This window comes from Triturus cristatus, chromosome 12 (assembly GCF_964204655.1).
Source record: "Triturus cristatus chromosome 12, aTriCri1.1, whole genome shotgun sequence".
Lineage (NCBI taxonomy): Eukaryota > Metazoa > Chordata > Amphibia > Caudata > Salamandridae > Triturus > Triturus cristatus.
In genome coordinates, this window is record NC_140595.1 from 215,556,702 (window position 1) to 215,575,542 (window position 18,841).

The window sequence follows — 18,841 nt, forward strand, 5'->3', positions numbered from 1 at the left end:
GGAGATCAGAATAACTATAAGCAAGGTCAGAGTAACTATCGACAACCCCAACAGTTTCAGAGTAACTCGCAAAGGTTCGGGTATTCCCAACCGCGCGTTCCTGTGGGTCCCAATCAGTGTTCGTATTGCAAACAAGAAGGTCATTTTAAGTATAGTTGCCCTATATTGTTGCAGCGCACGAATAATGCTTATGGCGCGAGAGGTAGAAGTGGTCAGCAAGCTCCTAGAGGTAGAGGGCGTGGGAATGTTCCCCAGAACGCGCGTCCTCTTCCGCCTCAAAATACGATGAATAGTTTTGATCAGCAAACCAATGCAACTGGTAGGACAGCTCAGTACTATAATAACGACTATTATGCAGAAGATGAAAATGCGGAAGGTAATGATTACTAGGACAGCCCTAGACAAAGAGAGGGAGTTGTTTCAGTGCCAGTGGACCAGAGTGGACCGTATGTCAAGGTGACTACAGCGGGTGTATCAGAGCCTTTTCTGTTGGATACTGGTGCTGCAAAGAGTTCAATTATGCACTCAAAACTCCCTGGCGCGCCTTTGTCTGGCGAAATGAATGTTTCAGTAGGTTTTTCTGGTGCCCCGGTTAGGAACCCGATCTCTACTCCTATGCCCCTTTCTGTTGGTCCTTGTGAGCTGAAAGCACCCCTTATCCTAACGACAGGATGTGGTGAAAACCTGTTAGGATTGGATTTGTTAAAGAGATTACATGCGACAATATATTGTTCCCCCTCGGGAGTACAACATACACTGGGTAGGGAAGTGATTTCTCCAATGTATTTGTCGAAGAATAATCTGCCAGCTGAATTGTCGTCTCTTCCGGATGTCCTTTGGGCTACTGGTCCTAACGATGTGGGTGTCTTGGAAATACCGCCATATGTGGTCACTTTGAAAGCGAATGTTAAATTGCCACGCATTCCCCAGTACAAGATCTCTAATGAAGGTGAGAAAGCGTTGTTAGCGATCATCTATGACTTGATTGAAAAGGATGTAATTGAAGAGACAAGAGGAAACGTTTGCAATAGTCCGGTTCTGCCTGTTTTAAAACGTACTGACCCTTCTCAGCCACCTGTTTACAGATTTGTGATCGATCTTAGAGAGGTAAATAAGATAGTTGTGCCACAGTTTCCAGTTGTCCCTGATATAACTGCCTTGTTAACTATGATCCCAGCTTCCGCTGCTTGGTTCTCAGTGATTGATTTAAAGAATGCTTTCTTTAGCATCCCGATTGCAGAGGAAAGCAGGGATATTTTTGGTTTCAGTCTAGGAGGTCGAAGCTTCCGTTTTAAACGTGCTCTTCAGGGCTACTGTGAAAGTCCATCAATATACAGTCAGGCTTTAAAAGCGCAGCTTGATACAATTGTTCTACCTAGTGGTGCTACCCTTATTCAGTATGTTGACGATTTACTAATCGCCGCGGATACTGAGGAGATTTGTAAAGAAGCTACATTGTCATTGTTGCGTCATTTGTCTGCCTTTCATCACAAAGTGTCTCTCTCAAAACTGCAATATTGTCGACAAGAAGTGACCTACTTAGGTCATCTCTTGTCAAAGGAGGGAAGGAAACTGACCCCAGAAAGAATTCAGGCCATTGCACAATTGAGCGTGCCAAGAACACAGAGAGAAGTGCGTGCTGTCTTGGGTATTACTTCATACTGTAGGCAGTGGATCCAGAGTTTTTCTTTGCTGGCAAAACCTTTGATAGCATTAACATGCAAAGATACACCGAATCCCGTCCCATGGTCTGAAGAGTGTCAGAAAAGTTTTTCGGAATTACGTAAGGCATTATGTTCAGCTTCTGTGTTGGGTACCCCCGACTACAGTAAACCTTTTACATTGTATGTACACGAGAAAGAAGGTTGTGCGTTGTCAGTGCTGACACAGTCTTTTGGAGACAGACAGCGTCCATGCGCGTATTTTTCGTCGACTTTGGATCAAGTAGCTAAGGCATTGCCAAGTTGTTTGAGAGCCACAGCGGCAGCAGCTGTTTCTATTCGACAGTCTGCTGGGTTAGTAATGAACAACACGTTGATTGTGATGGTGCCACACGCAGTGGACATGTTATTAAACAGGACCAAGACACAGCACTTAACTAGTGCTCGATTGTCAGGTTATGAGTTGACACTGCTAGCGAGTCATGTGCACATAAAGAGGTGCAACACGTTGAATCCAGCTACTTTATTACCGATTTCAGCAGACACAGATGAGATTGAACAGCATGATTGTCTGTTCAGAACAGAAGAAGAAACAAAAGGGAGAGTGGATCTTAAAGATACTCCCCTGGTCGAGTGTGATGGTACCTTATGGGTGGATGGCTCGTGCTTCAAGCTTCCGAATGGTGATACGACTGCTGCATATGCTGTCACGACTTTGCACACGATTGTTGAAACTGCACGTATACCACATAATTCGGCTCAAGCAGCAGAATTAATTGCACTTACAAGAGCATGCGTGTTGTCGAAAGGAATGAAAGTGAACATATATACTGACAGTCAGTATGCCTTTGGCGTGGCCCATAGTTTTGGGCGCTTGTGGAAAGAACGTGGGTTCCTGACTTCGCATGGAACTAAGATTCAGAATGGTCAGTTGGTGAATGATCTCCTTGAGTCGTTGACCTTGCAATTACAAGTTGTGATTGTGAAATGCAGTGCACACAAGAAGGTTATTGATGATGTTGGTCGTGGTAATGCATTTGCTGACGAAATCGCGAAAGAAACAGCAAAAGATGTGACGAATCGAATGTATGTTGCAGGCCCTGCAAGATGGGTTGGTGATGTTGGAATGTGTGAAGACACGATAGAGAGTGTGAAGTCCCTTCAAGCTGAAGCCACAGAGAAAGAATTGAGCATGTGGAAAGAAAGTAAGGGTAAATTGGATGAAAATGGTTGTTGGATCGATTTGTCAGGACACCGGCGATGGTTGTTACCTGATGCATATGTGCTTCCAGTGGTCACGATGGCACATGGAATGGCGCATATCAGTGTAAAAGGGATTTGTAAGTTGTTAGCTCCAGTATGGCAGAATGCTGGAATTCCCAAGTGTGCAGAGAATGTGGTCAGAAATTGCATGGTATGTTTGAAATACAATCCTGGTAGGGGAACCCCAACTCCAGCTGGTCATTTTGCGCCTCCAACGTATCCGTTTGAGGTTTTGCAGCTAGATTTCATCCACATGGAAAGGTGCAACAATTTGAAATATGTACTTGTTGTTGTCTGCGCTTTTTCAAGGTGGATAGAAGCATATCCCCTAAAAGACAATACTGCCTTATCCACAGCTAAAGCCCTTGTCAAGGAATTTTTCCCTAGGTTTGGAATGCCAAGAATGGTATGGAGTGATAATGGGAGTGAATTTGTGGGTCGGGTGATGAAGAATGTATGTGAGGGACTAGGTATAAAGCAGAAATTCCACGCTGCAAATCACCCCCAATCAGCTGGACTAGTAGAGTGTTACAATGGCACATTGAAGCTCAAATTAGCCAAGATCCAAGCGAGTTCTGGTCTTAAATGGCCTGACGCTCTGCCCTTAGCACTCCTATCAACAAGAATGACTGTGCATTCACGAGTGGGACTTAGTCCGTATGAGATTGTGTTTGGCCGCCCGGTCAATATATGGGGAGTGCCAAGGCCTACAAAATTCAGCGAGATTGAACATCCAGTACTGCTTGATTACCTGTATGAATTGACGGCTAAATTGCGTGTTTTACACCAACAGGTGCATGATACTCTGCCTCAGGTCTCTGAAGCTCCAGGACATCCTATCAATCCTGGATCATGGGTGCTGGTCAAAAACTTCAAAAGGACAAAGAATGATGAGCCCCGTTGGACCGGCCCCCATCTCGTCCTTCGTTCCACGAGATCGGCTGTTCGAGTAAAAGGGAAAAAGAACTGGATACACGGCATTCATTGCAAGAGGGTCCCTTTGCCTTTGCCCTACGACCAGTGGGTCCAGAAAGGGATCGCTGACTCAGAGACTGAGACTGTGCCTCGTTTTCTGCCGTTTAGCGATGCACGAGTAAAAGGAACGCTTTCTCAGAAGGAAAGCGATGACATTTTGCAAGAAGCTGTGCCACCGTCAATTCGATTGGACACTACAGAGCCTGAACTCTTGTTTCAAGACCAAACAGTACCTACAAGGAGTCGCTACAATTTGAGGCCGAGAACTATGGACAAATAAAAATTCCTTTTTTCTTTTATATTTTTTGAGGAGTGCAGCTCTCTCTTCCATCTGAGAAACTTTCTTATTTTTGCTTTTTCGAACCGCCATCCGGGTTCAGGTGTAGGGTCGCGATGCCGAGACTTTGGGGTACAAGCCGGAGACGTTAGGTCAACGGTCTGGTTGGTCTAGGGCGTTCCCTGGACTGACAGGTGTACTCCTTAGCAGAAGACACTCATCCGCCGCGAACAGCACGATTAGAGGATGGAGTTTTTCGAGATGAAGAGACCCGCTGAGGAAATAAATTTTAAGAGCAGAATATGTAAAGTAGTGAATAGCAAACGTTTTGTAATATTATGTCTGTTTGTCCTATTTAGCATGATGATGTTTTCTGTAGGTTATGTATTATTTTCCTTTCAAGTGCCGCTTGCACCCACTATACAGCCCATACCTCCTCCTACTGTTTCCTCACACTCTTTCCACCCTCTGCCTGAACACGAACAAGCTAGACGTTCTGAGTTCGTAAACAATTCGTTTATTCAACTTCTGCACCAGCACCAACTAGTTATGAATACGACAAATTGCTGGGTGTGTGGTTTGATGTCGCATACCATTAATAAGGGTATCCCATATCTAGTGCTGCCGTTTAGCTATAATGGGTCATCATGGGCATTCCAGACTATGTTTCTTTTTGCGCTTGAAACCTACTCCCCACGACCACCGCGTTCCATTAGACCTAGCACGAGCAATAAAGCCTTGATGATAGGAGTTGCTGATATGAGTAGAGATATCGATGCATATTCATCTATTCCCAAGGATGAGTTGCGAGCTTATGTGGGTTGGAACGCGACGGGGTATAGCATTAGTCTGGGCGAGAAACAGCGTAAAAGTTCATCTCCGATTTGGGTCGTACCCCACATAGGTCGGTTCTGTTTACAAGGTAATGGTCAGAATCCAAGAGCTCAATTAGGGAAGAGTGACTGTGCCGAAACGTACATTTTCCCATCACAGTTTTCCCCTGCGTTTTTGGCTGCCAAGGGTACATACTTTGTTTGTAATGATCGAGCATATACATGGTTGCCCCCTGATTTCTCGGGCACGTGTTATGTTGCAAATTTGCTACCGCCGACATTCACTGCCGCCTCTGATTATCACAAGACCAGAGTTGTGAGAGGCGTTGTTAGTAAGGAGGATACTGCCGGTCAGGAAGCGGGAGACTTTTTCCTGGGTTTCCTGCCGTTTTGGGGACCAATGGTGAATAGTAGAAACCTGAGACAACTGACTCGTGTAGTTGAAACCACTGTTAATGTAACGGCTGGTGCCCTTGGTAACTTGACAGCTGAGCTCCAAGCGGATCGCCTCATGACGTTGCAGAACCGTATGGTTCTAGATGTCATACTTGCAGACCGCGGTGGGGTAGGTAAGGTTATCCAATCAAGCTGCTGTATTTTCATACCAGATACCGCTCCGACAGTCTATCAGGCCATTTCCAAACTGCATAAGATTTCCGAATCCATTCATGTGGATAAAGGAGATTGGTCGATGATGGGGTGGTTCTGGGGACTGATATCAGCTTGGGGATGGAAGATTCTAATAGTCACTGGGACGATCTTAGCCATTCTTTTCCTGTTCTGTCTATGTGTACAGTGTGCTCCTGTAATGTGTAGCCTCTGTGTTACATCGTGTGTAAGGAGACCTGTACCAAGGGACGAGCTGAGCAATAGGATGATGCTACAGCAACAGCTCCATGGCCTTATGAATATAGACCTAGACTCAGATTAGTATAAGTATAGTTATTGCCTATGTAAGGGCAAAAGGAGGGTCTGTGGTACTGTAAATTTCGGAACCATGTTGATAGCGTGGTCCTACCCTGCCGATTTTGGTATCAGCGAACCGCAAATGACTAATGCGGTATGTATGAGTGTTTTCGTCATGTTTCACCGATGAATTCACCGTGTATACGATGCTACATATCGAACCCTCGGGTTCCATTTTAAAAGGGTATCCATTTTGTGGTTGCCCTCACATAGGCTGCGCACTGAGGCCATGCCTAGGCCTAAAAGGACACGCCATCTTTCTGTGACTTCTTTGTGACCTGTGCAAACTGACTCCGCTGCTCGAGGTCAGTCCTGCCCGACCGGTTCCTTTTACTGCGGCCAAATGGGATTAGCATCAGGGCCCGACACATCATAAAGTCGTGCATCCCACACAAACCCTGACTAATCTCTTTCACACCTGACTCTGTTTCCTACTTTATGGCTTGTTTTACGAGGAGGAGGTGTCCGTTTTATTGGGGTCTGCTGATATCTGATGAGGGTTCTGAGCCTCGCTGGGTAAATAATTATGGGCTGACCGAGCTGAAATGTGGGATTATCATCATGACTTTGCTCTTTCTTTGAAGCGAAAATATGTGAACGACCACTTGTAAAATAGGGGCGGTGTTGCCCAGAGCATAATATTCTGTATATAAGAAAAGACTGGTTTTTGGTTGGGAGCAGTCTCCTGAGAACATACACTGTGCTGTACTTCTCGGATACCTGTGATTGGTCTGCAGCCAATAAATACGATCTTTGACTTCACCTAGAAGACTCTGTGTTTCTGTGGTCTGAAACAGGAAAAACTCGAAGTCTTCGGGTGTGTCCCCTGGCACCGCTGGGTTGGTTCTGAAAAACCCAGTACTTCACATGGGGGGTTCCTGCAAGTCCTTTTTATAGCACTCACGAATTTGAAAGATGGCAACGTAACCAAAGTAAAATTACTGTTCTATCTTACCAGACCCTGCCTATAGAGGCTACGGGACAGGATTCCTATCTTTTCTTGGTCTCCAAGAATATACACTGCTATTTATTGACTAGGATGAGTATGAATTTCTTTCCTCTAATGGTAGGATATCCAGCTCCATTGCACTCGATAAATCAGTTGTCCCTATGTCCCTGTGATGATCGATCCCCACAAACTATGCCGCATATTTTATTCTTCTGCTTACTCTACAAAGTGGAGAGGAACAAATTTATAATTCCATTGTTAAGAAATTTAAGCCTATCCTCATATTCTTCCGCCCTTGCAGTAATTAACACGCTGGAAACCCCCTTTGTTTGCTTTATGATTGCGAACTTCTTATACTCAGTTTAACGGACTTGTAAGAACTCGTCAGCGAGGGGTGTTTCGTTTTATTAGGCCTATTTTAATAATCTGTTAATATCATTTCAACTATCGATGATGAATCGGAAGGATTCTAACACTTCACCGAATGTAGGTTATGGGACTAGGAAGAGTTTGACTGTGAGGGGTGCTGTCCTACTTGGCCTGATTTAATAATTTGTTTATAACATTTGAACTATTGTTAATGAATTGTTGCAAGGATCTTAACACTTTATTTAATGATTGCTTTTGGCTTTTAACCTTTAGATAGATTTTGGTACATTAGTATTTTAATTATAAATCAACTTGCGGGTAATAACATGTATTTGTATGTTTTGCACTGTGATATTTTTCTTTGTACTTTTCATGCATTTATTAAATGTGCATAAAGTTGATTGAATGAGGTAAAGTGGAAAAGCAAGGATTAGATGTTAGGTTTAGCTGTGGTGTCTGCTCACTCCCGTACTTAGCCGCCTTGTTAGGGGTCCTTGCAAGTCCTTTTTATAGCACTCACTGCCTATATTGTGCCTACTTCTAAGCCCCCCACCTCCACCCCCTGACCGTATCCAATATTTTCACATATTGGGGAAAAGGGAAGAAGTAGATTGTGAGCCCTTTCCTTTACGTCCTGTTTTAGTAGGTGATTATTGGAAAGTATCTGTGGTGGATGCTGTTGCTTACCATTGGGTTTTCAGATCTTAAGACTTTTTAATTCACTGTAGATGACATCATTGTTGATTTTGTAAACTTCTCTCTCCAAAGGTGGCAACAGCGAGCAGGCTAGGCTTCCTCCAGAAGCTGGAAATCAAATACAGAATGACAAAGTAATCAGAATCAATGCGCTCAACATCTAGCTGAGTTATATCTTTTTTTGTTTTTTAATTCTACAATCCCCTCCTCTGAATCACACCTTGTTTAAAAGAGCAATTCCCGGTCCTCCCCAAGAAACGTCTTCTAATGTGCCCACATGTCTCCCCGAGCCGAAAGTGTTGTTCGAAGTGATAATAAAAGGTTGGCCATGCTAGACATTAGGCACATGAGCCATGGCATCCCGTGGGCCAAGTCTGGCATCTGACCTCAATGTAGAAGGTCATTTGACCTGGAGCTGGGCCACCGACCAGTTCTGGCTCAGTATGAAACCTGCAGACTTCCCCTTCAGCCAGTGACCATTCCAGCTTCTCGCTTCTACCCGATGGTGTCGTCCCTGACCGAGGCTTGCCCACTTTAAAGCGTTACAAAAGTCCGTGGTCATGCGAATGATGTGCTCACAGCTCCTCTTTCCAAACACCCCTCCCTCGCCCCTCCTCGCCTTTTAGCCCTGACCTCGCAGAGCTCTGATAAAAAACATCTGTTTGTTGAGGAGAGCTGCCCTCACAGCCCGCGCAGCCATGGAGGAACACGGACGCACTGCTCGGCTTCTCGCTCTGCTCCTGCTCCTGGGGGCCCAGCCCGCCCCGGCCTTCTGGCTGCTGGACGTTCTTTTCCCTCCCCAGGCGACGCCCGAGATCGACATGAAGAACAACACCCCTCCAGTCCTCATCGGTAAGATTTTACACCAACGGCGTTAGCTGCGCTGCTTCCTCGCGCACCTCGACGCATCCTGTCAGGCCCAATGGGAACGAAGGCTGTTCCTACGCACCTCAGCATCGTCAGAACTCCATCGGATGCTCTCGCGGTTCGCAGGTTCTAATGCACGTGCACGAAAGTGGAATTTAGTAGAAGTTTTCATTTTGGTACAATCAGGTTTAGAACCTATTTATTGTCTGTGAGTTTCTTCACAGTATATTTATTTAGTGTTTCGGCTATATAGTTTTTTTTGGAGCGTGCTCTACCAGTTACAGTGCGTGTAATAATAACTACTTACTTTTTCAGCATAATTTTTATTGTTTTTTACGACATATGACATTTAACATATAACATGTACTCAACAACGCTTAGTTGTTACAGGGCAGCCCACACTGGCTCGGTTAGCTGTAGTTCAATTTCGGTAGCTTGACTGCCCCCCATCCACTGTCCTCGTATGGGATAGAGAGAGAGTGGAAGGGGCAAGGAAAGGAATTAGGATAGAGAGAGAGAGAGATATAGCATGAAATTGTATTTTCCTCGCTATTGTCTCATGAGGGTTTACTTTCCTGGTCGTTCTTCTAGTCCTACTCAGGGCGGCTCATATGGGTCTAGGTATTTGTCCAGGGATGCCCACATCCATATGCAGGGCTGTCTCCATGGTGAGTCACGTAGGGCAACTGTGTCTGCGCCTCTGAGATACGTCACCCAATTGTGCCATCCCTTGTAGGTTGCCTTGGAGGTGTCTTTCCATTTAGTATCATTTTGACTCCCGCTGTTAGGAGGAGATCCAGTAGGTCTCTGTCTTGTTGTGAGTCTACCTCTGTCTTAATAAAAGCAGTTACTAGGGTGGTAAATTCCGTTTTCAGAGTGCAACCTAACATTGTGTTTAAGAAAGTGAAGATCTTCTCCCAGAAGTTTTTGACTTTGGGACAGTGACACACGATCAATGTTGTGAGTCTCACACCAATATCTCTGACTGGAGATAGTGCACAGCGTGACATGAATGGATCATGTGAGATCAGGGTTTGCGCAGTGAAAATGCATGACAGGTGAAGGGAAGACACCCAACCATTGATTTCAAATAGTGCTTCAGCACTGCAATGGTGGCTCCTCCGCTAAGGAACGTCGCCCCACTGCTTTTCAGCACTGTAAAAAAGGAGAAATAAACTGATAATAACATGATGTTATTTTCATTTTATTTTTACCTCTTGAAGCAGTTTTGCGGGTCGGGCTGCTCTGCTCTGCTCTCAGAGGAACTAGTATAGGGTAACGATGCCTACAAGGTATACTGTTAAGGAAAATGGGCAACCCAATAAACCCTTGGAGGCTTGGGTAATAGGAGCAGGGGGAGGAGTGGCGGGGAAACTAAGCACACAATACGGTTTGGCCGGACATCTTGGGCCGGCCAAACAATCATGCGCACTTTGCATGTTCTCCATCCAGGCTGTATTACAGCCAGAGTGGAGAACATGCACAGGCTCCCACCGCCTGTCTGAGCGCCGAACCGCGGCGCTCAGACCAATCACAACGCTGCATTGTTGCAGCATTGTCATTGGCTTAGGGGAGCCTGTGTGCTTCCTGCTTCCGTTCCGGCCAGGAGAGACGAGGAGAAATGACGAATGAAATACGCGGTTAAGTAAGTGTATTTTTTTTCTTCCCCACCCCCCACGATCCGTGCCAGCCACCACTAGCTTCATGCCACACCTCAGCAGTTTCTAAGCACCGTGCAGTGCAGGAAAGGAGGGTAATCCTGCTGAATACCGTTTCCGCTAGCTATTTCTGAGCCAGATCTGAGATCTGTTCAACCCAGTAATTTAAATGATCATCAGCCCTCCTTTTTTCACTATCATCCTGGCTAAGAGCTGTCTTTGGCCTAACACCTAAATGCCAATGCAGTGGAAGGAAACAATGACACACAAGCTTGTTATCCCTTAATAGGAACTTAAGAGGAACTACAATTTGGAGGCTGATTTGTAACTTTCTTCCACCCCCGCCCCATTTAAGAGATGTGCTTGCACTATAAGAATGCTATATGTATCTGTGTGTATGAGTAATTACACAATTTAAATGGCCTTACTCATTTATTTTTTTATTCTTTTATTGCACTACTCATACCAGTGTAGGGGATCAGGGTGCTTTACATCAGCCACAGCGAGGCAATAAATAATACAGGTGTGTAAATCAATGTACAGAAAATGTTACATAAGACAATAAGGTTAGAAGGTGTAGAAGTCCCATATCACCGATACTTGTAGACATTAGATGTTGTGGATGATCAAGAGAAATACAAAGTCATGATTTAAGATATACCTCTGTGGTTGGGCTTGTCTGTACTAACAAGACTTTATTTCTACTGAAAGAAATCCTTGTTTGCAACTTAGAATAATAACAGATTGAGAAAAAACTCATTAAAAATCTAAACCCATGACTTGCAGTTTGCGTGCAGCTCATTGATGCTGGTTAATAGCACACTGTGCTATGTGAGAAGAACTGCAACTTATGAACTGGAAGAAACAGGAGGATTTCTGTGTCAAAAGAAGCAGTTACCCACTTACCTATCTTCATAAAATACAATCTGTGATTTGCATGTTACATAATGTGCTTTGCAGCAGGCACATTAACCCTATATGCAACTCTGAGTCAAAGCTGTGACTATAAAAAAAGACAGATATCACCAGCAAGTGCAATAATCACCAGACTTATCTTACCATTATTATTATCCCCTGATATTTACTAGGTAGACAAAGATCTCTTCAGCAGATGCCTTAAAACAAAAAATGTTGACTTGTGAGGACCTCCCTTTAATCGTTATTGGAACCAGCGATCCCGACTGAATCATTATTGGAATCCCGTGCCCCCCACTGAGTCATTGCTGGAAGACTGGGTCCGCAGTCGAAGAATTTTCAATGATTTGAACTGCAAAAAAACACTCTACATAAAATGCTTGAACAAGCATTTATCAAACAAATGAATAATTCTGGAATATTTTATTTAATTCACAAAAAAACATGTAATTCTAATCGGAAGGTTGAAGCTTGTCTAAATTCAATTGAGGTCACTCATCGTCCATGCTCTAATGTGCTTGATATACTTGCACTGCTGCCACAAATCAATCTGAGAATACTAACTTGATTTTTAGCCACTAATTTCAAATTCCTTCACATTTACAGAACATTTAAAAATGTTCAGTTTTACATTTTTCTACTTTATTTATATATACTTTATGAATCTTCTAATATTATTTAATTTTCTGAGCAGTCATGTATCCCCTAAGCAAGCTTTGCAGATGTCTCCCTGGACCACAGGCTAAGAACCACTGCCCAAAACTATATGATATTTTAAAACACTGACTCTTTGTGACTGTTAAGCAGAACAGATTGACTGTTACATTTGCTCTTGTTGCCAATTTATGTGTTGCATGTTTAACATAATGAATAAGTTCACTGTCCAACCCTGTTTTTCATGTCTCGGCCCCTCGTGACCCTACCCCCTTTCCTACCGCACACTTTGACTCCAAATTTTTGGGTTTCCAGACTAATTTTTTTTCAAATCCAGCATTAACTATAAGTAACAAATATTCCACTTATCTCATTTATTAGTACTCAATTTACCAACCACAGATGAATGCAAGACTAAGCCGGAATGACTATTTTTTTAAACCTTTGATCATATGAGGCAGTGGATAGCGTTTTTTTCACCCATTCACTCTCCATAAACATGAAGCATGTTCTAGCTGATGGGTTAAGTCCAGCCTGGAACATGTTATTGAACGTACCTCAAGTTGTGCACACCACTGTTGGCCCTCAAAATTTTGAACGGGTGCAGCACAGATTCTGGGATTATACAGCTCACGGTGTGCATGCATTCAAAACTTTTTTGAAGAGGTTGCCACTTGTATGCCTGTTTAGAGCTGTTTGAACCTGTCAGCCATAGGGTGGTCTCCCCCAAATCTTTTGCCATACATGGTAACATTGGCTTACACCCAACTGGCACGCTTAATTTGCTTCTAAGTCCATTTGCTTCTAAGTCCCTAGTACATTCTTACTACATGTGCCCAGGGCCTGGCTGTAAGTTAAATTATATTAGTAGGTCTGTGGCACTCATTGTGCCACAAACTTAAGTAGCCCTTTAAAACATGTCTCAGGCCTGTCATTGCAGCTTGTAGGGCAGTTCTAAACTGCTAATTCGATCTGGCAAAATAAATCTTTTGTCAGGCCTAAACAGGGATCTCTTATTTTGTCTCACTTAAATGGGTCTACCTCCACTCCCTCTAAAGTTATCAAAACTCTAAGAGCCAAATATACTCTAACCTTCAGGCATATGCTTTCATGTCAGAAGATGACTGTCTAACTTCTTTCCTAATATAGAAGCATTGATAGATACTACATGTTCTTACTGTCTAGGGTCATCACTCAGTGGTGTCCACCTTCATATAGTGGCCTTTATTTGGGCATTAATAAATCTCACCTCCTCCGTCAGGACACCCTGCAAACCAGGCAGCTAATGTGATGGTTTCTGTTCTTGGATTCGGCTGAGCGTCTCCTATTTTGAAGCCAATTCATTAGCTTTTTTTAGATTGGGTTTCTTCAAAGACCCTCTGCTTAGCTCATTAATGATACTGGCTCAGATCTCTTCTCTCACAACTGATAAGGCACAAGTTCAATTACTCTTTTCATTCCCAAAACGAACTCACCTTAAAAAAGTCAAGGGACATGACGCCCAGAATTCCTTACTAGCACTGACTTTGTGGAACGTGCTTCCATTGATTTAAGAAGAATATCCCATCTTCAGCCTTTTAGAAAAAAATGTAAACTCTTCTCTTTGATCAACACGCCCAACAACATCTGACACTAAGGGCCTGATTTAAAGTGTGGTGGCTGGAATACTCCGTCACAAATGTGACAGATATCCAGTATGGTATACTGCAAGTGCTTTAGCAGTCATTCTTAACGTTCTGATATATGTGGACCCCTACTTAATCATTGCTGGAACCCAAGGACGCCCATTGAATCATTACTAGAATCCAGGGACTCCCACGGAGTCATTTTGATGACCTGAAACACAAAAAATATACACGGAAAATACAGAAACAAGGATTTGTTAATTAATACACAACTTATGAAATTGTTTATTTAATTCACAAACAAAATATTTAAAAAAAATCAACATTTTAATGAGAAGGCTAGTGCTTTTCTAAATTCAATTGAGGTCACTTATCATCCATACTATATTGATTAACTTTCACTGCTTCCCTGGATCAGTCTAAAGATACAAATTAATTTTTTACTCTCCAATTTCAAATTCCTTCATATTAACAGAATGTTTCAAAATGTTTACATTTGACATTTTGCTTCTTTATTGATAGACCCTTTATTAATCTGTTAATGGTATTTAATTTTGTAAGCAGTTGTGGATCCCCAGAGTAAGCTTCGCAGACCCTCAGGGGTCCCCGGCCTTAGGTTAAGAACCTAAGGCCGGGGCTATAGGAGAAAATGTACCTGTAAAACTTCGTATGGGATATCAGCATGTCTGTGATGAAGCATCTCATCCACCAAACTCTAAATCTGGCCCTAAGCTTGACTGCGTCCATGGGTGCAGTAAGCATGCAGTACAAATTCTCAATAATATTGGATAATAACCGCCAGACACAAACACACATCATACATGGATGCATAGACAGATGGATTGGCAAAGGGATAGAAAGACCAATGTTCTTTCTGAGATAACACACCTACTTGCCACAATGCTTAGGAAGTATGTACCTAAATACACTCATGCACAGAGACACACAGAAATAAAGACACTCTTACTGAATCCAAGCTGTTAACTGACGAGTAACTTCATGAGGCACTGTGGTACATTCAGTATGGATCTAACCACCTTAAAGTATTCTAGTTCAGCTCTTCCTAAAATCAGTACAGCATATCTGGAAATATGTGGGCTGCGACTGCTGTTCATCGTGTAGATGGGAGATTAGCAGCGTGTAGTAGGGTGATAAACTGCGTGGTTAAGGTTTGAATTTGGTACACATGCTTATGTTTCTAATATTCTCAATGTAGGAGATCAGATTACTAAAGTTGCATTATGCTTAGAATATAGATACTAAATGTTAGGATGATTCAGTAGCAATACTCTTTCCACTGGCCATACCTTGAATTGTATATAGCCATATTCGCAAATAGACAAATGCAAATAAATAATGACTGATAAATTGTTATATCACTGCTCTGTGTTATATTCATGTTTAAGTGCTATGTGTTGACAGCTGTGTTGTCTTGATGGTATGGTTAATGGGTGCATTTCAGGGCTGCATTTATATTAACTGTTTTCATTGGTGTAGCCATAATATTCTTTAGGCATATTGTTTCACAAGGGAACATTAGCATTCTCCACCGTATTTGCTTTTTGTTAATGGACTTTGCTTATAGCACTGACAAAGGAATAGTTATTTTTTTTTAACAGTTAATGTATTTATGTTAAAGAATAGATGTGTATTTATAGATGACTTTATCTCATGCAAATGATTAGAAGTTGGAAGTGGGTCCAAAGGTTTCTTTAAAACTTAATAGCGCTTTTTGTTATCGTTGACAATAACTACTGTCTGTCTATACTTCAATTACTGGATTAAAATTAGTTATTTATTTAGATAGATGAACCGTAAATGATAGGGGCCATATTGTTGAGGACAGTTGCGTCGCACTTGCATGACGTAACATGGTGCAGGCGCGACACAACTCAAAAATGAGATTTTTGATACCACGCAAGGACACTTTGCATGGCCCTGAGTGACTCCATAAATCTGGAGTAACGCAATGCAGCGTAAATCGCTGCCTTACTCTGCCCTGGGCAGGCATTCCATGGCCATTGTGTGGGTGTTCTCACGCAACATGCATGGATTTTGATGCATTCCCAAATTTACCTGGACTTGCAAACCTGGGAATGCCCCAAAATGCAAAACCTTCACAGGGGAGGAATTACGAAAAGAAATATCTTTATTTCTCCCTCTTCCTATGTGTGCTGCATGCAGGAGTTTTAGTCCTCCCAAATTTTTGTCTAGTCTTAGTTTTTTTATGCTTATTCTCACTTTCAGCCCGTTTTCCATAAAGGAAAACGGGATGCATTTAAAAAAAATAAAAAAATTATATGTTTTCGTTTCATTTTTTAAGGGCAGGCAGTGGTCCCGGGGACCACTGCCTGCCCTTAAAAAATATGTTTCCCTGCATTTGCAAAGGAGAAGGGGTCCCTTTGGGACCCCTTCCCTTTTGCGACCCCATTACCACCCTCTTGAAGAGGTTGATAATTTGCAAGTGTTTTGCAACCGTAATTGCAGTCGCAAAACATTTGTACATGGGGTTGTGCTCGCTATTAGGAAGGAAACGCCCCTTCCTAATAGCGACTCGCAATTCCAAAATAGCGAATCGCAAATAAATTGTGACTCGCTATTTTGGAATGGTACATAACCCTATTGGTTTTTGCATGCGCAAATGGGTTTGCAAACCCGTTTGTGCATGCAAAAACCGTTGTACATCTGGCCCCTAATCTTTTTTGTGTTTTGTAGCACATTTTAATTGGTTTAAGTCACTTGTGCCAGATGTACGAAATACTTATTTTGCATTTCCTAAATAGTGACTCCTTAGAAAACCCTATTTAGGAATTACAAAATGTTATGTACAAAAATAGACATTCCTAAATATTGATTCCTACAGAGTAGGAATGGCTATTTGGAAATCGTTATTTAGGTAATACCAAACCATTCTTAACAGGCACAAACAGTGATTTGGCCTGTTAAGAAATGCAGGATAGTTTCGTACATTTAGCCCTTTACCTCTGGATTGATTCATAAGACAACTCCAGCACTATCAGCACTTTGGAGGAGTTATAGATACATGGTCAATGGTTTCTGTAATTTTGACAACACAATCAATTTTAGGAGAGGTAAGTCTCTCTCAATCCCTTTAGAATTCCTGGTCAGATCTAAAAAAGAATCAAATTAAAACAGCCTTCCATAGGGTAATTACGACTGAATATTTATGGACCAAAACAGTCCCTCATGGCTTGAATGTCACGAATAAACCACCAATATGTCTTGAAGATGTCACTTTTCGGTAAGACTGGTCACTCTTAGCATGAAAATGCACAAGAGATTTAATAACATTATTAGAACTGCAAAGAGGCTTTCTGATGCTGTATTGTTTAAGAGACAAACCAGTGAAAACAATTTGAAACCCTCTGTTCAAATGACTTTTAACAAAACACTCAAAGAGAATAACAAATATATGACCCAATTCAAAGAATACTTGACACAGCAGAAACTTTCCGAGTTACAAAATAAATTAAGAAATATCCACGTTTGCCACAGACAAATATATTAGTCATTCAGCATAATAATCTTTTCCTAGAAATAAAAATCAGCGGAGACGGTACCCACATAACTGGTCTTTAAGTTTTGAGCAGTAGGGATAAGTCCTCACATAAAGGCCCGGCACATTACAAGATGCCATTTCTGGCTTTTCTCCACCACCTACAGGTCCTTCCATGATTGGCCTAACTTGGACAGCCCTCCATCAATGAGAATACCTTTCCAATGCAACACACATCCTTTTCTAGGGAGAGGCACAGGCTGTAGAAGAGGAAAGAAAAAGGATCCCACTGTCCAGTGGGAAGATATCACCCAGAGGATGACGAGGAGCGTGACAAAAGAACCATAACGGGTCCAAGAAAAACAAAAACTTAGTCATAAATCTCACTGAAATTCCTCTTACTGATTCCCAACCCAGGATCCTTAATAAAGGTATGGGATTTGTTCCAATTCCCAGGGTCGATGTGGCCCCCAATGCGAATTGGCTGAATGATCTTGAAAAATAAGGCTTAGTTTTCATTTTTCCGACAAAGATTGTGACTTCCAAGATATAACCAACACACAGTTATGTAATAAGCCCTCCTTCATGCCTCTTCCTTCTAGCATTCCACCAGAAGTGGTAGCATTGGAACTAGTCACCAAGGAAGTTGATTCCACTGACATCACCAAGAATTGGATTTTTTCACAATCTGACAAGAGCAGTAAAAGAGGTGCTGGATTAAATAGGCAACAACACCAAATTGGTAAAGACTGAGCCATTGTCTTACAATCAGCATCTGCCTATAGAAAGAAATGCCTAAAACTCCTGGGCAACTTTACTAATTATAAAATCTTACATTCTGATCCTACTAATGAACTTTTAACAGAAAACTAAATTTTAGTTGAGGGAGCTGAAAGTGAGCAATTGGGTACAAAGAATGAGGAAGAATAATTGGATCACAAAAAATCCCAGGACACCATGCCTTTAAACATTGCCCAAAACTCACAAACCCACAAGACCACCACCTGGATGTCCGATGGTTTCAAGCATAGGTTCTGTCCTTGGACCTTTGTCTTAAAGTTGTGACTGTTGCTTACGCTGTCTAGTTCAGGCCATGCCTTCTTCTCTCATGGACACAAAATATACCTTACTGATGGTCACCCATCTCATCCTAACAGCAGATTGCTAGTGAGGGTTGATTTTGAGCCATTGTATACTAGTATCCACAGAAAGAACACTTGCAGGCCAATGAATAAATTCTCAATGATTCAAGCTTGAGTTATATAACACTAATACACTTTTTTGCTTTAACTGGAAAAGTTTTTGGGGTTCGAAGGACTTATATATTTTCAGACGCTAAGTGACATTTATGGGCAGTACTTTTGTTCCAAGCCTGGTCCGTTTGTATATACATATATATCTCAGAGATAAATTCCTTTAAATACCACATATGTTTAAGGTGCAGATTCACTGATGATGTGCTTATCATCTGGAGAGAAAATCATACACAGGCATTACTATTGACTGATAGCTCAAGCATGTAAGCAACATCGTAGGTTTAGGCACACCACTAGCATAGCAAACTGCCATTTCTAGAATTGCAGATTTGCCCCAGGTACAGACTATTACATGCAGAC

The 18,841-nt window shown here is 42.3% G+C and overlaps 1 protein-coding gene across 1 annotated transcript in view; it reads left to right on the plus strand.

The window, feature by feature from the left end:
• The first annotated feature begins 8,468 nt into the window (after positions 1-8,468).
• Positions 8,469-18,841, plus strand: part of LCAT (lecithin-cholesterol acyltransferase) — a 474,689-nt gene continuing 464,316 nt past the window's right edge. Inside the window, exon 1 of the mRNA XM_085638505.1 lies at positions 8,469-8,841. Within this exon, the coding sequence (XP_085494631.1) occupies positions 8,688-8,841 (154 nt within the window). The 5' untranslated portion in view covers positions 8,469-8,687. The remainder of the gene's footprint in view (positions 8,842-18,841) is intronic.